Raw genomic sequence first — 19,809 nt, 5'->3', positions numbered from 1 at the left:
AGCACTCGTGTTTAGGTGGGCGCTGAGCAACCTTTGCTGGAAAGGTGGGGAAATCTTGTCCCAGCCCTACTTGGATTTGTTTGGCTTCACAGCAGTGGCTCCAAAGCTATGCTGCAAGTGCTCCCATTTGAGCTAGGTGCTGTAAACGGTAAAGGTAAAGGGACCTCTGACCATTAAGTCTAGTTGCAGACAACTCTGGGGTCGCGGCACTCATCTCGCTTTACTGGCCGAGGGAGCCAGCGTTTGTCCACAGACAGTTTGTCTGGGTCATATGGCCAGCATGACTAAGCCACTTCTGGCAAAACCAGAGCAGCACACGGAAACACTGTTTACCTTCCCGCCGGAGCGGTACCTATTTATCTACTTGCGCTGGTATGCTTTCAAACTGATAGGTTGGCAGGAGCTGGGACAGAGCAACAGGAGCTCTCCCTGTTGCGGGGATTCAAACCACCAACCCTCCGATCGGCAAGCCCAAGAGGCTCAGTGGTTTAGCCACCCACATCCCAACCACTACTATTCAGCAAAGAGTCGGGGTGAAGTCCAACTTCTGAAACTGTCTGTTTAGCTACAGTTTTTAAAAGGCTACCAGGAGGAGGGCCATGATTTGGCTAAAACTGGGGGTAAGTCAAGGCGTGGTGAGGCTTCTGAATTTCAAGAATGGTCACTCTTTTCTTTCTCCCATAATTCATGCAACACCAAGCAGAATATTTCCATTCACCCAATACTGAGCTGCTGGTGCTCAGCTGAGAATGCAGAGGGGCCATTTCCCTTCCAGTGTGCAAGGCTGCATTTCAGTGAAGTGAATGGCAAAAGAAACATGTGTGCAGGCTGCATGTCTGTGGAGCTCCTACATACAAGGAAGCACCGGTGTGGTGATTTAGTGCTCACAGAATCATAGAGTTGGAAGAGACCCCCAAGAGTTATCTTGTCCAGCCCCTTGCAATGCAAGGAATCTCAGCTAAAGCATCCATGACAGATGGCCATCCCACCTCTGCTTAAAAACCTCCAAGGGCGTCTGTTCCACTGTCAAACAGCTCTTACGGTCAGAAAGTTTTTTCTGATGTTTAGTTGGAATCTCCTATCTTGTAACTTGAAGTTATATTACGCAATGGGGGGATGAAGGGTTTTTTTAAAAAAATTAAAAAATCATGTACAGTGGTACCTCGGGTTACAGACGCTTCAGGTTACAGCGCTTCAGGTTACAGACTCCGCTAACCCAGAAATTGTACCTCAGGTTAAGAACTTTGCTTCAGGATGAGAACAGAAATTGCATGGTGGCCGCACGGCAGCAGCAGGAGGCACCATTAGCTAAAGTGGTGCTTCAGGTTAAGAACAGTTTCAGGTTAAGAACGGACCTCCAGAACGAATTACTGGTAAGTTCTTAACCTGAGATACCACTACAGCCCCATTATGCTGAGCTTTGAAATCCCACAGCATCATTGATGAAAACTGCATTCATTTTGAGAGTTGCAGCTGCCAGGGTTGCGCTATACGTTGGACGATTGCACTGGGATTGCAGGTGAAATTTTAGATTTTATACCTCAAGTGCGTAGGTGGCAGAGGAAAGAGGGTTACTACAGGGCATGGCTGGGACTTGTTGGCAGAGCTTTGGAGGCAACATAAAGGTTTGTACTGCTTTTGTCCAGACTGTGCCCTCTGGTGTTGTTAATCCTTCATGTTTGTGAGCTGTAAATTCTGTCATCAAACAGAGAAATGCAATAAGGGAAGCTTTTGTTTCCTTTTCAATTGAATTTTGGGAGAAGCTCACATGAGAGAATGAATCCCTCATTTTCAAGTTTGTGCAGATGTAGATCCTGCAGATAGTCTAATATACACCAGGTGAGTCCTGAGTTTTGAAACCAACACCTCAGCAGCACCCATGCCAAGAATTTTATGTAACCTTCAGTCTCTCTGCCTCCCATGCCTTGTATGTTTTTGTAGCCTTTTAGTATTTAGCCACCCCATGACCATTTATGGGAAACTAAGAGCCTTATCAGTCAACTGGGTGGAGCAGACGTCCTTCCTTCCTTGTATTTTCAAATACAGACGTTTTCTTTCTATAGACTTATGTACATACATACAACGCATGCATAGTTGGGCTCAAAATGGTTTAGAATTACATAGAAAATCCTCAGAAAGAACTTTAGCTACTTTGCCAGGTACCAGATAGCATTGTGCTGCAATACTACAATATTGTAAGAAAGTGCATGTATTGATGGCACTCAGATGACTGGGTAGGCCACCTCAACTCCCCAGATTCCTGTTCTCTCTAGTTGTAACCCTTCATGTTCATATGCTGCTACCAGTGACCATTGGTGGACCAGTCTTGGCTGCCATTTTGCTTAGTCCATAGTGTGCTCGCACACACACATGGTATTGTAAGCAAACATGGCAGTCAAGGCAAATAATCCTAGTGAACACTAGAAGCAGCAAGAAAAGTATAGGATGGGAAAAGGCCAATGGATCTTACAGTAGTCTTTGCCAGGTGTTTTGAACTACAGCTCTCATCTATCCCGGCATGATGACCATGATAAAAGTTTTCATCCCAGGAATCAGGCAGGCACCAAGTTGGCAAAAGCTGCTTTTACAGTGTATAAATTGCTTTGAAATTCTCTGTTCATTTATCCTCCCAATAACTCTGCTACCTACATTAAACTAAAATATTGTTGACTTGCCCAAGCCCACCCAGTGAGCTCGTGGTTTAACAGAAATTTCAATCTCGATTTCTCACTTTAAAACTCAATATTGTACCTCCCTAACCACATTTCCCTGTGTCTGCCTCTGCAGGTAAAATCTACCCGCTGTTTAAATGCAAGACAGGAACTCTGTGACCTTTGTTTCTATTTTAAGGACAATAAAATGTCGGTGTGGTTTGACACTCCCTTAGCAAGATTGTGTTCCCTCTCAACCAGCTATTGAGGGCTGAATAGATGGAGTGTTAGACATTCACATCTGTTTAACACCAAGGACCTGTATTCTTTTCTCTTAAGAATTGAGCACCTCATCAGTATTGACAAAACTAAACAGCATATTGGTAGTGCTAAGCAGCTGATTTGCTGTGCCAACCAAGCAACAGGGTTCCTTACCTGTTTGGAAATATTTGAGCCAGACAGTAAATTGGCCCTCATTTTATATGTCTGAGCAATCGGCATACTTGGCCTCTTAAAACCCTCACCAAGTAAACAAATGCTTTATCTTCTGTTGACAAAGACACTTTAATATGTTCCATTTTCAACTGACTTATAGCTGAGCCTTCAATTGTGAAACTTCCCATGCTTGTTGTGCAGTCTATGCTTTCGGGTGGCGCTGTGGGTTAAACCACAGAGCCTAGGACTTGCCAAACAGAAGGTCGTGGTTCGAATCCCTGCAACGGGGTGAGCTCCTGTTGCTCAGTCCCTGCTCCTGCCAACCTAGCAGTTCGAAAGCACATCAAAGTGCAAGTAGATAAATAGGTACCGCTCCGGCAGGTACCATTTCCGTGCGCTGCTCTGGTTCGCCAGAAGCAGCTTAGTCATGCTGGCCACATGACCCGGAAGCTGTACACCGGCTCCCTCGGCCAATAAAGTGAGATGAGCGCCGCAAACCCAGAGTCGTCCGCAACTGGACCTAATGGTTAGGGGTCCCTTTACCTTTACACACTGCTTTAGACCATGGATAATGCTGAAACATCAGTGAAGCACTCTTTTGTTTTTTGGAATCAGTTCTGTCCAGAAATGCAAACCCATCTTGGACTTTAAAAAATGGCTGTTCACCACCAGGTGGAATGCACACCCCCAAACACCTGCAACTTGAACAGTGATGTTGTGGAAATAATACCTCTGCCACTAGCACAAGATGCTGGTGGGAGTGGAGGGAGCTGGAGCTTGACTCCCAGGCTCCAAATTGTCATGGTTTGAACTGTATGTAGAATGTCCTCCACCTAGTGACATGAATGATGTGAGGCATCCATGCATCACTATTCAGCACTGGCCAAAACAGGGAAGTTACCGTATTTTTCGCTCTATAAGATGCACTTTTTCCCTCCTAAAAAGTAAGGGGAAATGTGTGTGCATCTTATGGAGCAAATGCAGGTTGCGCAGCTATCCCAGAAGCCAGAACAGTGAGAGGGATCGCTGTGCAGCACTCCCTCTCGCTGTTCTAGCTTCTGGCTTAGCCGCGTGCAGCCTCTTCAGGGCAGTGAGGAGCCCTGAAGAGGCTGTGCAGCTATCCCAGAAGCCCGAAGAGCAAGAGGGATCATTGTGCACCGATCCCTCTTGCTCTTCTTGCTTCAGGGATAGCCACGCAAAGCCTCTTGAGCACAGTGGGATTGCTCCTGCCTCTTTGTTCAAGAGGCTTTGCATTGCTTTCTTGTTTCTTGTTTTCCTCCTCTAAAAACTAGGTGCGTCTTATGGAGTGAAAAATACAGTATGTGTCAGGCAAGGAATGCCCAGAGTGCGGAGTTGTCAAAAGTGCATTTACAAGTTAGGAAAATGCATGTCTTATCAGCCCTGCGTCTCTCAGCTGCACCCAATGAGGCAGTTGCCACAACAAATAGGCCATGCCCCCAACCTCAGCTTATGTATCTCCCACAAGCAGGCACAGACTCCACCTGTGTGTAACTTGCTTCTGCCCCTCCTCCTCCAATCCTCACTTGGTCCTGGGAGGCAATGGAACAGGAGAGGTGGGGGCAGGAGGAGGAGGCATGGAAGTTCTTGACTTTCCACCAGCCTGACCTATTGCTCCATCCTCCTGCACCTGTTCTTCGCTCTCCAATCCTGCAGTTTCTCCTGCCTCTGCCTCCCATCTCCTGGCTGTTAGAGGATCCCTCAGATCACTGTTTCCTTCTTCCAAGTCAGTCTCCAGTCCTGCTAGGGTCTGGTATAATGACATTTGTTTCTGCAGCAATTAGAATTAAAACCACACAGGAGAGTGTCTCAGTGCAAGAGAGATCTATATATAATATGTTCTTTAGAAATCTTTTCTGTAACAAGCAACCTATATGGAATAACCTTTGCCTCTTCTCTGGCAAGCAGTTGGGAAGTGGGGAATGTAAGGTATGGTGCTCCTGGTTCTTTTAGGAATATAAGGAACTGTAAAAGGCATGGACCTGGGTCACTGCTGGTTTTTCCATTTCCCAGTGGGGGAATCAGCTGTTATATGTGTATTTTCTTCAGTTTGCCTTCACACAATCTGAAATCTCAGTAGCACCTATCAACGCCCCATTTGATATCTGCTACCTCGTCCCACCCGTCCCATCCAAAGACTCACAGCAGACACAAATACAAATGTCTACAGTGCCTGCCAATTCCCCACCCCCACCCCGAATCATTTACCATCTAGCCTGATTAAGAACTCTGGTGAACTCGAAAGCTTGCATGTTATGTTGCGACATTTTGTTGGGCCTAATGAAGATAAAAGGTTAAGGTAAAGGATAATAAAAATACTGCACTAATAATGGATTTTGGTTTGAATGAGTTGGCTTTTCTCATGGGGCAGCCATGGGTACTTTTGCTTTTTGAAGGAACTCAGTGTTCCTGGTTGCTCCTGCAGAATTCAAGACCTGGGTCTTCATGAACATGTGTTCCTCCAACCCTCTGTGCATGTCTATTCCAGAGTTCAGAGGAGTGCTTGGCTTTGTTCTTTGCATCAGCTCAGAATGCACTTTGAAGGAGGGAGAGTTGGTTGATGGGAAAGTGTCAGCATCTTAGCATCTTCTTCGATTTGGGAAATCTGTAATCAGGGTGAGAGGCTCTAGCTTAGCATACTCCCTGATGTGTAAGCTTCCCACATGAAAAGAGATGTATACTGTTAAACTGTGGCATCTCATGCCCAATGCCAACTCACAATCCTTTCTACAACACATTTTTGCCCTGTGCCTGCAACCCCCCTTTCAGCTCAGGATGTGTAGAAGTTACCAAAGGCTTTAAAATACTACTATTATGACTACTGGGACGCGGGTGGTGCTGTGGGTTAAATCACAGAGCCTAGGGCTTGCCGATCAGAAGGTCAGCGGTTTGAATCCCTGCGACAGGGTGAGCTCCCATTGCTCGGTCCCTGCTCCTGCCAACCTAGCAGTTCGAAAGCACGTCAAAGTGCAAGTAGATAGATAGCGGGAAGGTAAATGGCGTTTCCGTGTGCTGCCCTGGTTCTCCAGAAGTGGCTTAATCATGCTAGCCACATGACCCAGAAGCTGTACGCCGGCTCCCTCGGCCAGTAAAGTGAGATGAACGCTGCAACCCCAGAGTTGCCCGCAACTGGACCTAACAGTCAGGGGTCCCTTTACCTTTACCTTTATTATGACTACTACAAGCAAGCAAGCAAGCAAGCAAACAAACAAACAGAAGCAGGCTGAAATAATAATGTGTAAAGCAATGCCCCTCCCCTACTTTTTGTGTGTGTTTTTTTTTAAAAAAATACCTTTCTGCCTCTGGTGTCTGTTTCAGCAATTTGGAGTTCCGCATAGACAGCTATTTTAAACTTGCTATCTGCCTCCTTTTGACAAGTCTTTTCCCCCACCCACCTCTGTTCCTCCCTGCCTCCCAGGGGCATTGTTAAGTTGAGTAACTTATGTAGAACACTTTGAAGATGAGAATCCTGAGTTGGATGCCAAGCATTAGCCTGATTGCCTTAGGCCCCAAGGGCTGAAAATACTGACATTAAAGAGACATGTTTAATAACAAGGAATATTTCGCCAACAAAAGGACTATCTCAGCCTAATGTCTTTTATTTGCTCCACCCATGCACAGCCATCATTTCTGTTATATAATACCTATGATCTATTTCATTTTATTCGCACAGGAATTTAGCCATTGGGATTGGAATCCAGAACTTTCCAGAAGGACTAGCTGTCAGCCTTCCCTTGCGTGGAGCTGGGTTTTCGACATGGAGAGCATTCTGGTAAGGTTCAGAACCTGTTTCTCACCTTTCCTTTGTATTTCCTTTGGAACTGGAAATGTGTCCAAGTGGCCCTGATTCACACTTTCTCTCACACACTGGGAGAGGCTGCTGCTATTTATGTCAGTGGTTCTCAATCCTTTTCCTAACTGGGCCTACCTACTCTATGGTTGCTAAAGGTCCTCCTATCTAATCCAACTATCAGTTAGAAATGCAAATCCCTTTACTACTTCTCATGTAGGTCTCATCTGAACTACACAGTTAAAGCAGTATTATACCACTTTAAACAACCATAGCTTCAACCAAAGAATCATGGGAGCTTTAGTTTGTTAAGGGTGCTGAAGGTTGTTAGGAGACCCACTTAAAATTCCCCTCACACAGCTACACTTCCCAGAGTTCACTGGGAACAGGAATTGATTAGTTAACCATTATAAGAATTGGCCAAAGCAAGGCAAAGTGACCTTGAGAGGAGGATAGACAAAGGTTGGAATTGATGTCTGAATGGGAGACCAAACAGGGGCACCATTTGGGCTCTGCTTCTGGGAGAGGTGCTGTTTGAGTTCCACCTCTGGCAGTAAAAAGGTAAAGGTAAAGGACCCCTGGATGGCTTAAGTCCAGTCAAAGGCGACTATGGGGTTGTGGCACTCATCTTGCTTTCAGGCTGAGGGAGCCGGCATTTGTCCAAAGACAGCTTTCCGGGTCATGTGGCCAGCATGACTAAACCGCTTCTGGCACAACGGAACACCATGACAGAAACCAGAGCGCACTGAAATGCCGTTTACCTTTCCGCCACAGCAGTACCTATTTATCTACTTGCACTGGTATGCTTTCAAACTGCTAGGTTGGCAGAAGCTGGAACAGAGCAATGGGAGCTCACTCAGTAGCGGGGATTCGAACTGCGGACCTTCTGATCCGCAAGCCCAAGAGGCTCAGTGCTTTAGAGCACAGTAGAATGTCTTGGGGCAGCACTGAAAGGAAAACTGATAGCACTACACTGATAATATGTAGCAACTCCCCCCAACCCCCCACAAAAAGATATTGCAAATTGCAATCCCAATAAGACTTTTTTAACTTCTCTGTTTTTGCCCCAAAACAAAACTTGATTATCAGACTAAAAACAGAACTAGATTTTTTATTTTTTTGGGAGGGAATTGATTGACAAAAGATCTTGACTGCAAAAGGTCCCTGTGGAGGAGGGAGAGGCATGGGGCAGAGAATTCACCTTTATAGATGTTCTCTTTTGTCTGTAGCCATTTGCCACCTTTCAGTGTCTTTTGCAGTGTTTGCTCCTGAATGGTTTCAGAGGAGATGATGATGGTGGTGGTGGTGGTGATGATTGGCAATAATCATCCCTGTTGTCCTGGCCTCAAATGGGAAGTTGTCAAGGAGAAGGGGAAGAACTGATTTGTGTTGACTTCGCAAACTGTGGCAGCTTGGAAGGGACAAACAACACAATGCACAGGACAGAACAGAACAGCATCCTGCCTAGTCTAGTGACATGTTGTTTGGGCTGTTTTACAGGTATGGGCAATTAAGTGGCATGGTGGAACCACTAGCTGGCATCTTTGGGGCCTTTGCCATAGTGTTAGCAGAGCCTCTTCTGCCCTACGCCTTGGCCTTTGCTGCTGGGGCAATGGTATATGTGGTGATGGACGACATCATCCCAGAGGCACAGATCAGGTGAGCAACTCCTTATTCAGCCACATCCATTCTGTTTCTTTCATGCTGTTTTTAACACCAAATGTCTCTCAGGTAGAGAAGCCCCTGCAAACCAAATCAAAGGGAGATTAAAACCAAAGCATGACTGTGAGGTCCAGTGTAGCTTTGTTTCAACTTAACCGTTCTGTAGAGAAGAAAAGATTGGAAAACCCACTTCAGGCAGCAGCAGCAGCAACGCCACCTAAATTAAGCTCCTCTCAGTCAGCTTTTGAGGAAAAGATTTTGGTTCCCAGGACATCAGACTTTCGCAACCTCCTGAAACTACTCAGACCAATGTCGTAGAATCCAATCTTAAGAGTTGGTTGGAGTAGCAGACTCCCTGCAAGTCAAAAGCACCTCATCTTCATCCCAATTCTCCCCTTCTAGAGGGGAATTGTTGGTGTGTTAGCTGCCACTGTTTTCAGTATCTTCTGCCTACACAAGCACTTCCCCTCATTGGTCAGTATCCCTCAAATCATGACCATCCCAACCAAACAGCATAAAACAGGGCATTAAATGCACTGTTTGCTTCTCCAAAGGGGGAAGAAGAAACATTTTTGTGTCAGATAAGGAAACAAACAAAACAACAACAACAGCAAATACCATTTGGAATGCAGACCTTAACTTCTCTTCCCCTACCTCCCCTCTCTTCGCAGTGGCAATGGGAAGCTGGCTTCCTGGACATCGATCTTAGGATTTGTGGTCATGATGTCCCTGGATGTTGGACTTGGATAACAGGCGATGCCAACTTTCCCCATCTTTGACCTTCAGAATATGTCATTCTGGACAAAATGCACAGCAGAAGCTGGAATGGGAACAATGCATTTTTACGTAATAATAATACTGATCTGGGTTAATGTTGATTTGACTTAAATTATACAGACTTAAAATTTGCCATAATGTTAATGTGGGTGGTTTTGAAAAACACAGGAAAGTCATTCTTGTGGTCCCTCCTGCCACTCCATTACTTCTTTTCCAGCGGGGTTGTTGGTATGAGGTCAGGTCTAATCTGTGGTGATTGTCTTTGCTGTGTCTTCACAAATCTTGTTGTGTGTTATAAACTGAGTGGTGCAAGGCAACATCAAAGAGCTGAAATGGCCTACAAGAGTGACCTACGAGAGAAGTCCATACAGTGCTTTGTTTTTAGCTGTTGAAATATTCGGCTTCACTACTTGTCGAAATGGATAGATCATTTCTTTTAATCAATAAAAGGGGCTGTGTTTAGAGGTGGGGAGCAAGAGCTTTCTTGCATATGGTATTGAAGGTTTACCTGGAGAGCAAGGGAACATTGCAAAGTGTTTGTGGCAAATCTTAAGTGAAGGCTGCACTTCTTCTGTCAAGTGTCTGGGCTTCTATAGTGCTGTTCCCGTAGGTGCACTCATTTCCTAATATCCCTTGTCTGGTAGGAAATAATCACCCTTCAGTTTTAGAGTTATGGAGGGTTACTACTTCTGGACTTACTACTGTAGGGTTTCTGGAGGTTGAGCCTCTGTGAATCGTTAATCTAAGCTCTTAACTCAGTTGACATGCCAATATGGCATTTTCTACCATCTCAAGCAAGCAGAGTTCAGCACTGAAGGTGGATCTGAGCCTCCGAGTGTCAACACTAGGAGACCTATTGCCCTATCACCTAATTCCACCCCTCACTCCCTACCTGCGTTTTCTAATATCTTTATTTGCTATGATAGCAAGAGGGCTTTATTGGGGAATTATTCCCACCTGCTTCCTTGTGATGAATGCAAGAGAGTAGAGTGGGGCAGAGTAAACTGATGGGGTTAGTTGACAACTTGTGTTCATCCAGAAAATCAGTACCAATTCATTGGCAGATCAGCTATAAGGATTGAGATCCCTGAGTAAAAAAGACACGCCCATTGTGCTCCACGGCGGAAACAGAAGTAAGAGAGCTTGCATTGGTACATCATATACTTTTGACAGCTAAGGGCTTCTTGCTTTTTGTCTGTAGCATTTGTACTTGCAGGTTAAACCTCAAGAATTGTGTGTGTGTCGCTGGAACCTGTCTTCCTATATGTCACCTCTGCAAAAGAGGCCTCTGGATAACCAGTGCCACACACACATCCCCACCATGGCTTTTCTCCCAGTTCACAAGGCAGGATTACTTTGGTTGCTTTGTGATATCTATTTTCTCCAGGGGGGACAGAGCATAAGGAGTATGTGTGTGCCGGGGGCTTCCCAGGGGTCATGTGGTTACCATCAGCCAGTTGGTGCTCTTGGACTAAATTAATTGAAAGCCCATGGGCTTGTTTCTTCAGTGTGTGTGGTTTTGTTTGTATGCACAAAGACCAGTACATAACGATGATTAGTAATTGATCTGACTTTTTAACTGTGGTGAGTCTGAATAAAAGAGATTTTAAAAATTGTGTTTGAGTCATTGGACTAATTTCTTTCTCCTGCCATCTCTCTCCCTTTTTTTTTATTATTGTTCGTTCTAACCCGCTTGTCCGTAAGTACAACTATTCGGGCTCAAACGTAGTTGAGTTTGCTTCATCGGATCCTTGGTCCGTTCACACTGTTGCTTCTGGTAACCATTCAAAGCCCCTTGCTGTACTGCAATAATAATGAGGTGGCGCTGTGGGTTAAAGCCTCAGCGCCTAGGACTTGCTGATCAAAAGGTCAGCGGTTCGAATCCCTGCGGTGGGGTGCGCTCCCGCTGCTTGGTCCCAGCGCCTGCCAACCTAGCAGTTCGAAAGCACCTCCGGGTGCAAGTAGATAAATAGGGACCGCTTACCAGCGGGAAGGTAAACGGCGTTTCCGTGTGCGGCTCTGGCTCACCAGAGCAGCGATGTCACACTGGCCACGTGACCCGGAAGTGTCTCCGGACAGCGCTGGCCCCTGGCCTCTTAAGTGAGATGGGCGCACAACCCCAGAGTCTGTCAAGACTGGCCCATACGGGCAGGGGTACCTTTACCTTTAATGTCTGGTTAGACAGTGTGCCTTCCTTACTCAATTGATGGTGAATGCGAGCCAGTCTGTATTCCTGGAAGTGACCTTGAGGAGCAAATGTCAAAAGAATTGCCCAGGACACAGCTGAACCTCTCTTTCCATATTACAAGTTAAATGCATTGGAGTACCTTGAACCACAAAGTATAATGGTTTAATTTCCATTATGGAAATGGGAATGTTTACTTATGTTAAATTACTGTGCATTTTTAACATGGGGTTTTCCCTTTGGCAGTAGTTCTCATGTAATTGGCTGACTGTGAGTCACATGAGAGAGGCATTCCATTCTATTGTGACTGTTATTCAAGTAACTGTCGTTTTTAACTTTTTCTGCTTCTTTCTCTGTGTGTGTGTGTGTGTGTGTGTGTGAGGGGCAGAGAGAGAGAGCTGCTGAGAGAGGCTTATTTGGAGTGTGTGTCAATGTGATTTGTCTGAAGTGAAACAGACAAGAGGAAGATCCCTAAACGTTAATGGGAAGAAACCTTTGCAGGAGCTCTCTATAAGGAACAAAGTGAATAAGCATGAGATTGACTATTACTGGGGAAATCAACAAATGGCTGTAATGCATTTATTTCTTGGCAGAACTGAAGGAACTAGTATTTTGTGGGCAAGCAGTTTGCTGGCTGGCACAGACAGAAATGTGCTAGAAAAACCTGGGGGCAAGAGGGCTAATAGTTGGGTCACTGGTATCTATTTTTGTTTCCTTTTAGTCACCAAAAATTATCTGAAAGATTTTCATTTGCATCTCGGTGTGATATACGGGACAGGTTTCACAGCCACTCTCCAGACGTTTTTGACTATGTTTAGTTAGGGAGGCGTTTTGTTTTTTTGCGAATAGAAGGGCTTGATGCTTCTTAAAATGCTGAGGGCTTCAAAGGGATGGGCATTGCTTTTTTGTGCTCAAAAAGCAAGATTCCATGTTGCTGAGGACACCCCCACTTGTTCCACCTTCTGCACTCCTCCTCCTGCCCACAAATAAGCTTCATAATTGATCTAGAATTGCAGTCCCTAACACGCCCTTGCCATCTTTCAGCTGATCTTAACAGACGGAAGGGCTCATACAGGATAACATGCTCCCAGAAGTACGCTGAGCCCATGCCACCAAAACCAACCTGTAATTTGGATTTTGTTCTCTTCTGCTTGGCTCACATCATGGAAAAACAAGGGTGGGTGTGACGCTGTGCCACCTCTTCACACTGATAGAAAGCATAGCTGTCAACTTTTCCCTTTTCTTGCGAGGAATCCTATTCGGAATAAGGGAATTTCCCTTTTAAAAAAAGGGAAACGTTGACAGCTATGATAGAAAGGGCCCCATTTGAGATAGAAGCCAGCATTGGAGTTAAGTCCCAGCTCTGTATTCCAAAAGACCTCCAGCCTATGTTGTGCTTCTTGGTTAAGTGGAGCAGGAAAAAGGAAGCGGTGAGGACAGCAAAGAGGAGAGCACAGCAGACGAGACAAACTAAGGCCAACCAGGTGAACTGTCACCCTCGCTAGGTAGTGTGAGGGAGCTCACGTCCTCATTTGCCTCTGAGTCAGAGATGAGGAATGCTGGAGCCAGTGTTATCTCTCAGTGCCTGTGTGGCTAACCGAGGGCTGACGAGGACCCTTCCTTCCTGCAGGGATTGCACTACTCAGTGTTTACCTGTGAGCAAGCAGAGTCCGGGGGGGGGGCAGAGTTTAGCAGGGAAGGTGCAGCTCGCATGGTTGCGGTTTCAAGGGAGGAGGCCGCAACAGGAATCCCTGAGCGAGAGCTTTGCACGCAACCAAACAATCGCCTTATTATTACAAGTGATGCCATAAAGCCCGGCGCAGCACAAAAGCCCTCTCTCAACGCCGAAGCTAGAATAGACAGCAGCACCTGAGTCACTGCTCATAAAGGCACGCTGATTTCATCTGCTAACCCCCACTCTGTGTTTGGGGGAGGCAGGGAGAGAGAAGCTAAGAACAAAATGCCATCTATCTCATATTTATATATATCTTTGTTGTACTTGGCAACACGATAGCAATTAAAACGGAGACACACAGAGGCTTCTGTCTCTCCTAAGTGGAGGGCAAAGGTACTTCTTCGCTGCTTGATTGCAGAGTTCTTTTGTGACTGTCTCCTCTGTGTGGTAGTAAATAATGGCACACCCCCTTGCATTTCTCTATGGGCGCTTTGGAAACCATGTTTTATTTATTGCAGTTTCATTCCACCTTTCCTAAAGGTGGCACACATAGTTCTCTTCCTTCCCATTTTATCCTCACAACAACCCTGTGAGGTAGGTGAGGCTGGGAGGCAGTGACTAGCCCTAGATCACCCAGTGACCTTCATAGCTGAGTGGGGATTTGAACTCGGGTCTCCCAGGTTCTAGTCCAGCACTCTAGCCATTACACCACACTGGCTTTCATGTTGGAGACAGACAACTGCAGCAATCCAGTTATCACACTGTTAAGCTATAGGAAAAGAAGGGGAGAGTTTCATAGCTCAGTCAGTAGAGCATGAGACTCTTAATCTCAAGGTCATGGGTTCAAGTCCCATGTTGGGTAAGAGATTCCTGCATCGCAGGTTGTTGGACTGGGTGACCCTTGTAGTTCCTTCCAGCTCCACAACTCTGTGATTCTATAATTTGGGAGGAAGCTGGAATGAAAAAAACAACAACCCCGTTCCTAAAGCTATAACACCATTTTAGGTTTTCAGCCAGAATATACCCTGACCTGCCGTTTGTCCACAGGAACAGCTTGGGGTGCTAAATTAGGCTCATGCTAATTAAGGGGAGAGGGACGCGGGTGGCGCTGTGGGTTAAACCACAGAGCCTAGGGCTTGCCGATCAGAAGGTTGGCGGTTCAAATCTCCACGACGGGATGAACTCCTGTTGTTCGGTCCCTGCTCCTGCCAACCTAGCAGTTCAAAAGCATGTCAAAGTGCAAGTAGATAAATAGGTACCGCTCCGGCGGAAAGGTAAACGGCGTTTCTGTGCGCTGCTCTGGTTCGCCAGAAGCGGCTAGTTATGCTGGCCACATGACCCGGAAGCTGTATGCCGGCTCCCTCGGCCAATAAAGTGAGATGAGCGCCGCACCCCAGAATCGTCCACGACTGGACCTAACGGTCAGGGGTCCCTTTACCTTTTTACCTTTAATGAAGGGCAGAAGCTCAAGGGATTCCCCCCTTCTTCAACGTCTTCTTCTTGTGCTTCTGATGCCCACATGCCATATCACAAGCAAGCTGTGTTTGAAACGCGCCCCCTCATTTCCAACTTCCATTGCCTTGACTTTCAAAAGCAGTTGACCATGTAGCAAGGGGAACAGGTATTTGAAAAATGCAAGTCCAAATAATTTTTAGGCATGCAGAACTAGTGCCCCAGTTCTCTCTTTGGATCTGGGTTACAATATTCTCCGTCCCAAGTAGTGCGCTGTAAAATGCCCGGTTGTCTACAAAGTTAGGAGCAAATGTTTGCCTCCTTGCCAGGGAGCAGGGGGCAGAATGGGGTGGGGAACATGGCTAGATTCTTGGCCTACCTGGATAGATTACCAGGCCCAGACCAAGGGCTTCCAGCCTGTCAGTATTTTACAGTGGAATTCAGTGTGACATACTAATAAATTCAGTTTGTGCAGTTAAAGCGGATTTGCTGGTCTTGTGCAACAAGTTTGCTGCTCCCCACCCCCCCACCCCAAAGTTCTTAGCAATAAGGAAAGTGGAACTGAGTCTCCAATATTTTGGCCACCTCATGAGAAGAGAAGACTTCCTGGGAAAGACCCTGATGTTGGGAAAGATGGAGGGCACAAGGAGAAGGGGATGACAGAGGATGAGATGGTTCGACAGTGTTCTCGAAGCTACCAGAATGAGTTTGACCAAACTGCGGGAGGCAGTGGAAGACAGAAGTGCCTGGCATGCTCTGGTCCATGGGGTCACAAAGAGTTGGACACGACTAAACGACTAAACAACAACAACAAGGAAAGTGACAGGAAAGTGCATGGGATCGCATTTGTTTAACATGGCATCATATAACCTCCCTGCAAACAAGTGAAAATGAATATTTAGCAAGCCCCTGGCACCATGTATATGACCTCATTGCAAACATTGTGCAAACAAATCAGAATGAATGTTCAATAAACCGGTTATCTGGACACAACCCAAAACAGAGCACTAAGTGCAGAGCATTCTGTGTTGGTTAGCTGCTTGTAGGAAGCCACAATTAGATTTTTTTTTCTTCCCCTTTTAAGTAGGCTTCCTCTGGTACATGCTAATAAACCGCTCCAGAGGTTCATTGCTGTTGCATAATCTTACAAAACCACCAATGGTAGCTGGAATGAGCTTGCGCTTTATGCCTCAGGGTTGTGTCAGTTTTGGTACTTGTGGAATATTGTGTGCTCTTGAAACAGATTCAAAACATGCAAAGCAGTTATGGAATATGCAGAACTGGCAAAACTAACAGAAAAAAATCACATGAAAAGGACAACAAAAACTTTAAAAGAGAATGGGAACCATTTACAACATATATGAAGAAGTGGACTCATTGGCAGGGTTTGAGTAAACTCACAACTGTATACAACAACAAAAATAAGACTAAATGTATTGAGAAAATTTGGGGGAAACAATACGCAGGGTAAACAATATGGAAATAAAACAAAACAGGCGTATGGGGGATGTCCAGGGGAGGAGGGTCGAAAAATGAAAAATCGTTAAAGATATATTGTTAGAAGTATATATGGAAAAATCAATACAAATTATTTTAAAAAGACAAAAACAAAACGAAACCTGGAAAGCAGTGAAACCATCCGCGGAAGTCCTTGACTGATCTACTCACTTGGACGGTGAGTAGGAAGGAGAGATTTATCCTCAAGAGGCACCGAGAGATCAGGTCACAGAGAAGAAGCAAAGGGTTCTCTGGAGGAAAAATTGTCATTTTAAACAATTGGTAAGGTATCAGTTCTGAAGATGTGGCTTTTGGGAACGTCCTCCTGAAATGTAATTTTCCATTGCTACAGGTGTTATATATATCAAGGCAGAGTATCATCAGCTCCCGGTTCCACCGACTGCTCGGCCACAGCAGTAAAATGGCGGCAGCCGTGGGTCGGCAGGCGGGTGGGCGTCTGCTGTGGGCCTGACCGGGCCTCCTCCTTTCACGGAGCTCAGCCTTAGGAAAACTTATTGAGAGAAGCAGATTCAGAGCTACCAAGACAATATCCCAAATTGCCCTAAATGTTCCTGAGATGAAGGTATCTTCTCTAGATAACTGCTTGAGGGTAGCGTCTGAAGATTCTGGAATTTCAACATGCACAGCAGATACAAAAATGAGAAAAACAATGGAACAGCTCACTTCCTGGAGCATATGGCTTTTAAGAGGACAAAAAAAAGAGGTCCCTGTTGGATCTAGAACTGGAGATTGAAAACATGGGAGCTCACCTTAATGCTTATACAATAAGAGAACAAACTGTATATTATGCAAAGGCTTTCTCAAAAGACCTGCCAAGAGCTGTGGAGATTCTTGCTGATATCCTACAGAAAAGCACACTTGGGGAGGCAGAGGTTGAAAAGGAGTGAAGAGTGATCCTTCGAGAAATGCAGGAAGTTAATTTACAGGAGGTTGTCTTTGACTGTCCTTCATGCCATGGCTTATCAAAATACAGCACTGGAACGGACCATATTAGGACCCACAGAAAACAAGACAGAGTATCATCCTCTAAGTGTTTTGGGAAACAAAGCGGAAATGGTTTCATAGGGCTATTCTCTTCCCCCACTGCCCAGCCCCTCTCTCTTTTGAATTGCCCTGCAGAAGCATCATGCAGATTGTGTGGTTTTGCATTCAGCTCCGTCAATTCTGTGCCACAATTTTAAATCGCTGGGATGGATGCAGGAGAGATGCTCACCTATAAAATGCTGGGTGTATACATGTTACTGCATATCAGAAAGACTTGGAAATACGTAAGCCGCTCCAAGATATATGCGTATATTTTTAAAGACCTGCTATTTTAAATCATGCATTGGCACACCCGATGCATTTTGTTTAGTGAAATAAATAGCAGGTATGTGCACCAGTCTGTTTCCTATAAAAATATGCCAAAGCATTCATCCAGTAGTAGTAGTAGTAGTAGTAGTAGTAGTAGTAATAATATGATAATTTTTTATTTTTTATTTATACCCCGCCTATCTGGCTGAGTTTCCCTGGCCACTCTGGGCGGCTCCCAATTGAATGTTAGAAACAATACAGCATTAAATATTAAAAACTTCCCTAAACAGGTCTGCCTTCAGATGTCTTTTAAAGATAAGATAGCTGCTTATTTCCTTGACATCTGATGGGAGGGTGTTCCACAGGGTGGGTGCCACTACCGAGAAGGCCCTCTGTCTGGTTCCCTGTAACCTCACTTCTCGCAATGAGGGAACCGCCAGAAGGCCGTCAGAGCTGGATCTCAGTGTCCAGGCTGAACGATGGGGGTGGAGACACTCCTTCAGGTATACAGGGATGTTATCCCCACCTGCTTCTACTCCCGATTCAAGGCGACTCTATTTTGTGCAGCCTTTGACTGAGCACTCCATCCTCTGGCTTCAAATACAAACACATTTGCTCACTGTTGTCTGTGCTGGGGATTCTCCCTTCCCCTGTTTGTCTCCCAAATTCGGCAAAATTCAGATTGCAAGCAAGCTACTCCAGCAGCGGGGACGTTTTTTGGTGTGGGTGTGTAAACCCATAAAGTAGGGTATTCAGTGTAATGCCCTGAAAGTTATCTTGGACTCCCAATAGCCCCAGCCAGCAAAGGATTGTGGGAAGTAACAGTTCAACACCTAGAAGACACCTTGTTGACTATAACAGCTGTTTGGTGTATATACATAGAGGAAGAGATTATTATTATATTATTGTATTTTTATTTTCGCTTTCACCCTGCTGTCCATCACATCCCACCTGCATTGTCTCGGCTCTGCACGTGTCTGTTAAAACCCATCTGTGAAGCATGGAAACTCTAGCCAGACAGTGACCTCAAGGGCTCCCCTAGGGGCCTCCTGAATCATTAAGCAAATTAAGTTGTTAGGAAAGACGGGGGCTGCCCCTGTAATTGGGTGTGAGTGCCCCAGGGGAGTCTGCAATTGTTACAAAGAAAGAGAGTGTTAGTGAGTGGAGAAGAGAGAGTGCCATCTTCCCCTATCCTTCTACCCACCCCTTAACTCCCGCTCCCTTAAAGTTCAGGCTTGCCAAGAAAGATGATTCCAGCCAGCCCGTTTGACTTCTCACCCAATTTGCTCTCCATTGCCTGTTCAAGAAATTAATTTCCTTCCCCTCCTCTTCCTCCAGATAGAATGATCTAATTATGACTGTGCAAGCCAACTCTCCGAAAACTCCTCTTGGGTCAGAATAGCTACAAATAGCAGCAGATGCATATCAGCCTTTGCAGGCTTAGGAACATGAAAAAGCAAATGTCTCGTCTGGGTCTGTTCTTTGGTGTCCCTTGGTCACACAGTGTGTCGTTTCTGGGGTTCCAAAGGTTCCCCCCACCCATAAATAGATTTTAAGCATTCAGCACATACATCAGTGATAAATACTGAACAGTAAAATGGACAGTGAACCACAGACTGAGTCTTTCCTAATTAGATGCAAGTAACCTTGCACCACTGTTGACACATTTCTGACACTGCTGCTCCCAAAGCCTGCCATGTTCATGGAGACAGGGGCTCCTCTGATGATGGGTCCTGCTACTCTGGTTCCTGTGCATCGACCCCCATCCCCTCACCATTCTCTCTCGTCACCCTGTGAGTACTTCCTTCCCTGTCCCCATTGTCCTGCCGGTTCATGACCCCAGGAAAGTTCAAGGAGCAAGCCCTACACAAACCCAGAATGGAGTTCCTCAGATGGTTGGATGGCACCATGTATGCCTCCTTCCGGCAACTCCCACAGCCAAGCTGGTGCCAAACATATTGCTCTGCATTCTTTTGGTCCACATCTGCATATCTCTCCCCGCCCCCGTATAAAGATCATATGTTCATAAATTGTTATGAATAAAGTGCCCCTAGCATCAAGTCCATACCTGTGTCTCACCTCTTTCTTCCAGTCTCTGCACGTGAGTGTAGTTTTTGGGATCTTGATGACGCTCAGTCTTGTGTGATTTCTGTTTTCCAGCTTCGTTTGTCAGGATTACAAGGGCAAGTGTGTGTGTGTGTGTGTGTGTGTGTGTGTGTGTAAGATACGAGACTATGCCTTTCAATTGATTTATGTATGGAAGCCTAGTAGGACCCTATCCAGGATACAGCCTTTCCCTTGACTCACAATTTATTACTCATCTCCTTGCAAGGTGTGTTAATTTTAAAAGTTT

At 45.6% G+C, this 19,809-nt stretch overlaps 1 protein-coding gene across 4 annotated transcripts in view; it reads left to right on the top strand.

Annotated features, from left to right (window-relative positions):
• SLC39A11 (solute carrier family 39 member 11) overlaps positions 1 to 10,949 on the top strand; it is a 270,490-nt gene extending 259,541 nt beyond the window's left edge. For all 4 annotated transcript variants that reach the window (XM_081899865.1, XM_081899863.1, XM_081899862.1 and 1 more), the window contains 3 exons: positions 6,778 to 6,876; positions 8,395 to 8,553; positions 9,228 to 10,949. In XM_081899865.1, the coding sequence (XP_081755991.1) occupies positions 6,778 to 6,876; positions 8,395 to 8,553; positions 9,228 to 9,306 (337 nt within the window). In that variant the 3' untranslated portion in view covers positions 9,307 to 10,949. The remainder of the gene's footprint in view (positions 1 to 6,777; positions 6,877 to 8,394; positions 8,554 to 9,227) is intronic.
• Positions 10,950 to 19,809: the final 8,860 nt, after the last annotated feature.

The sequence above is a fragment of the Podarcis melisellensis genome (assembly GCF_964234715.1).
Source record: "Podarcis melisellensis genome assembly, chromosome: 2".
Taxonomy (NCBI): Eukaryota; Metazoa; Chordata; class Lepidosauria; order Squamata; family Lacertidae; genus Podarcis; species Podarcis melisellensis.
This window is presented reverse-complemented; position numbering and strand designations above follow the sequence as displayed.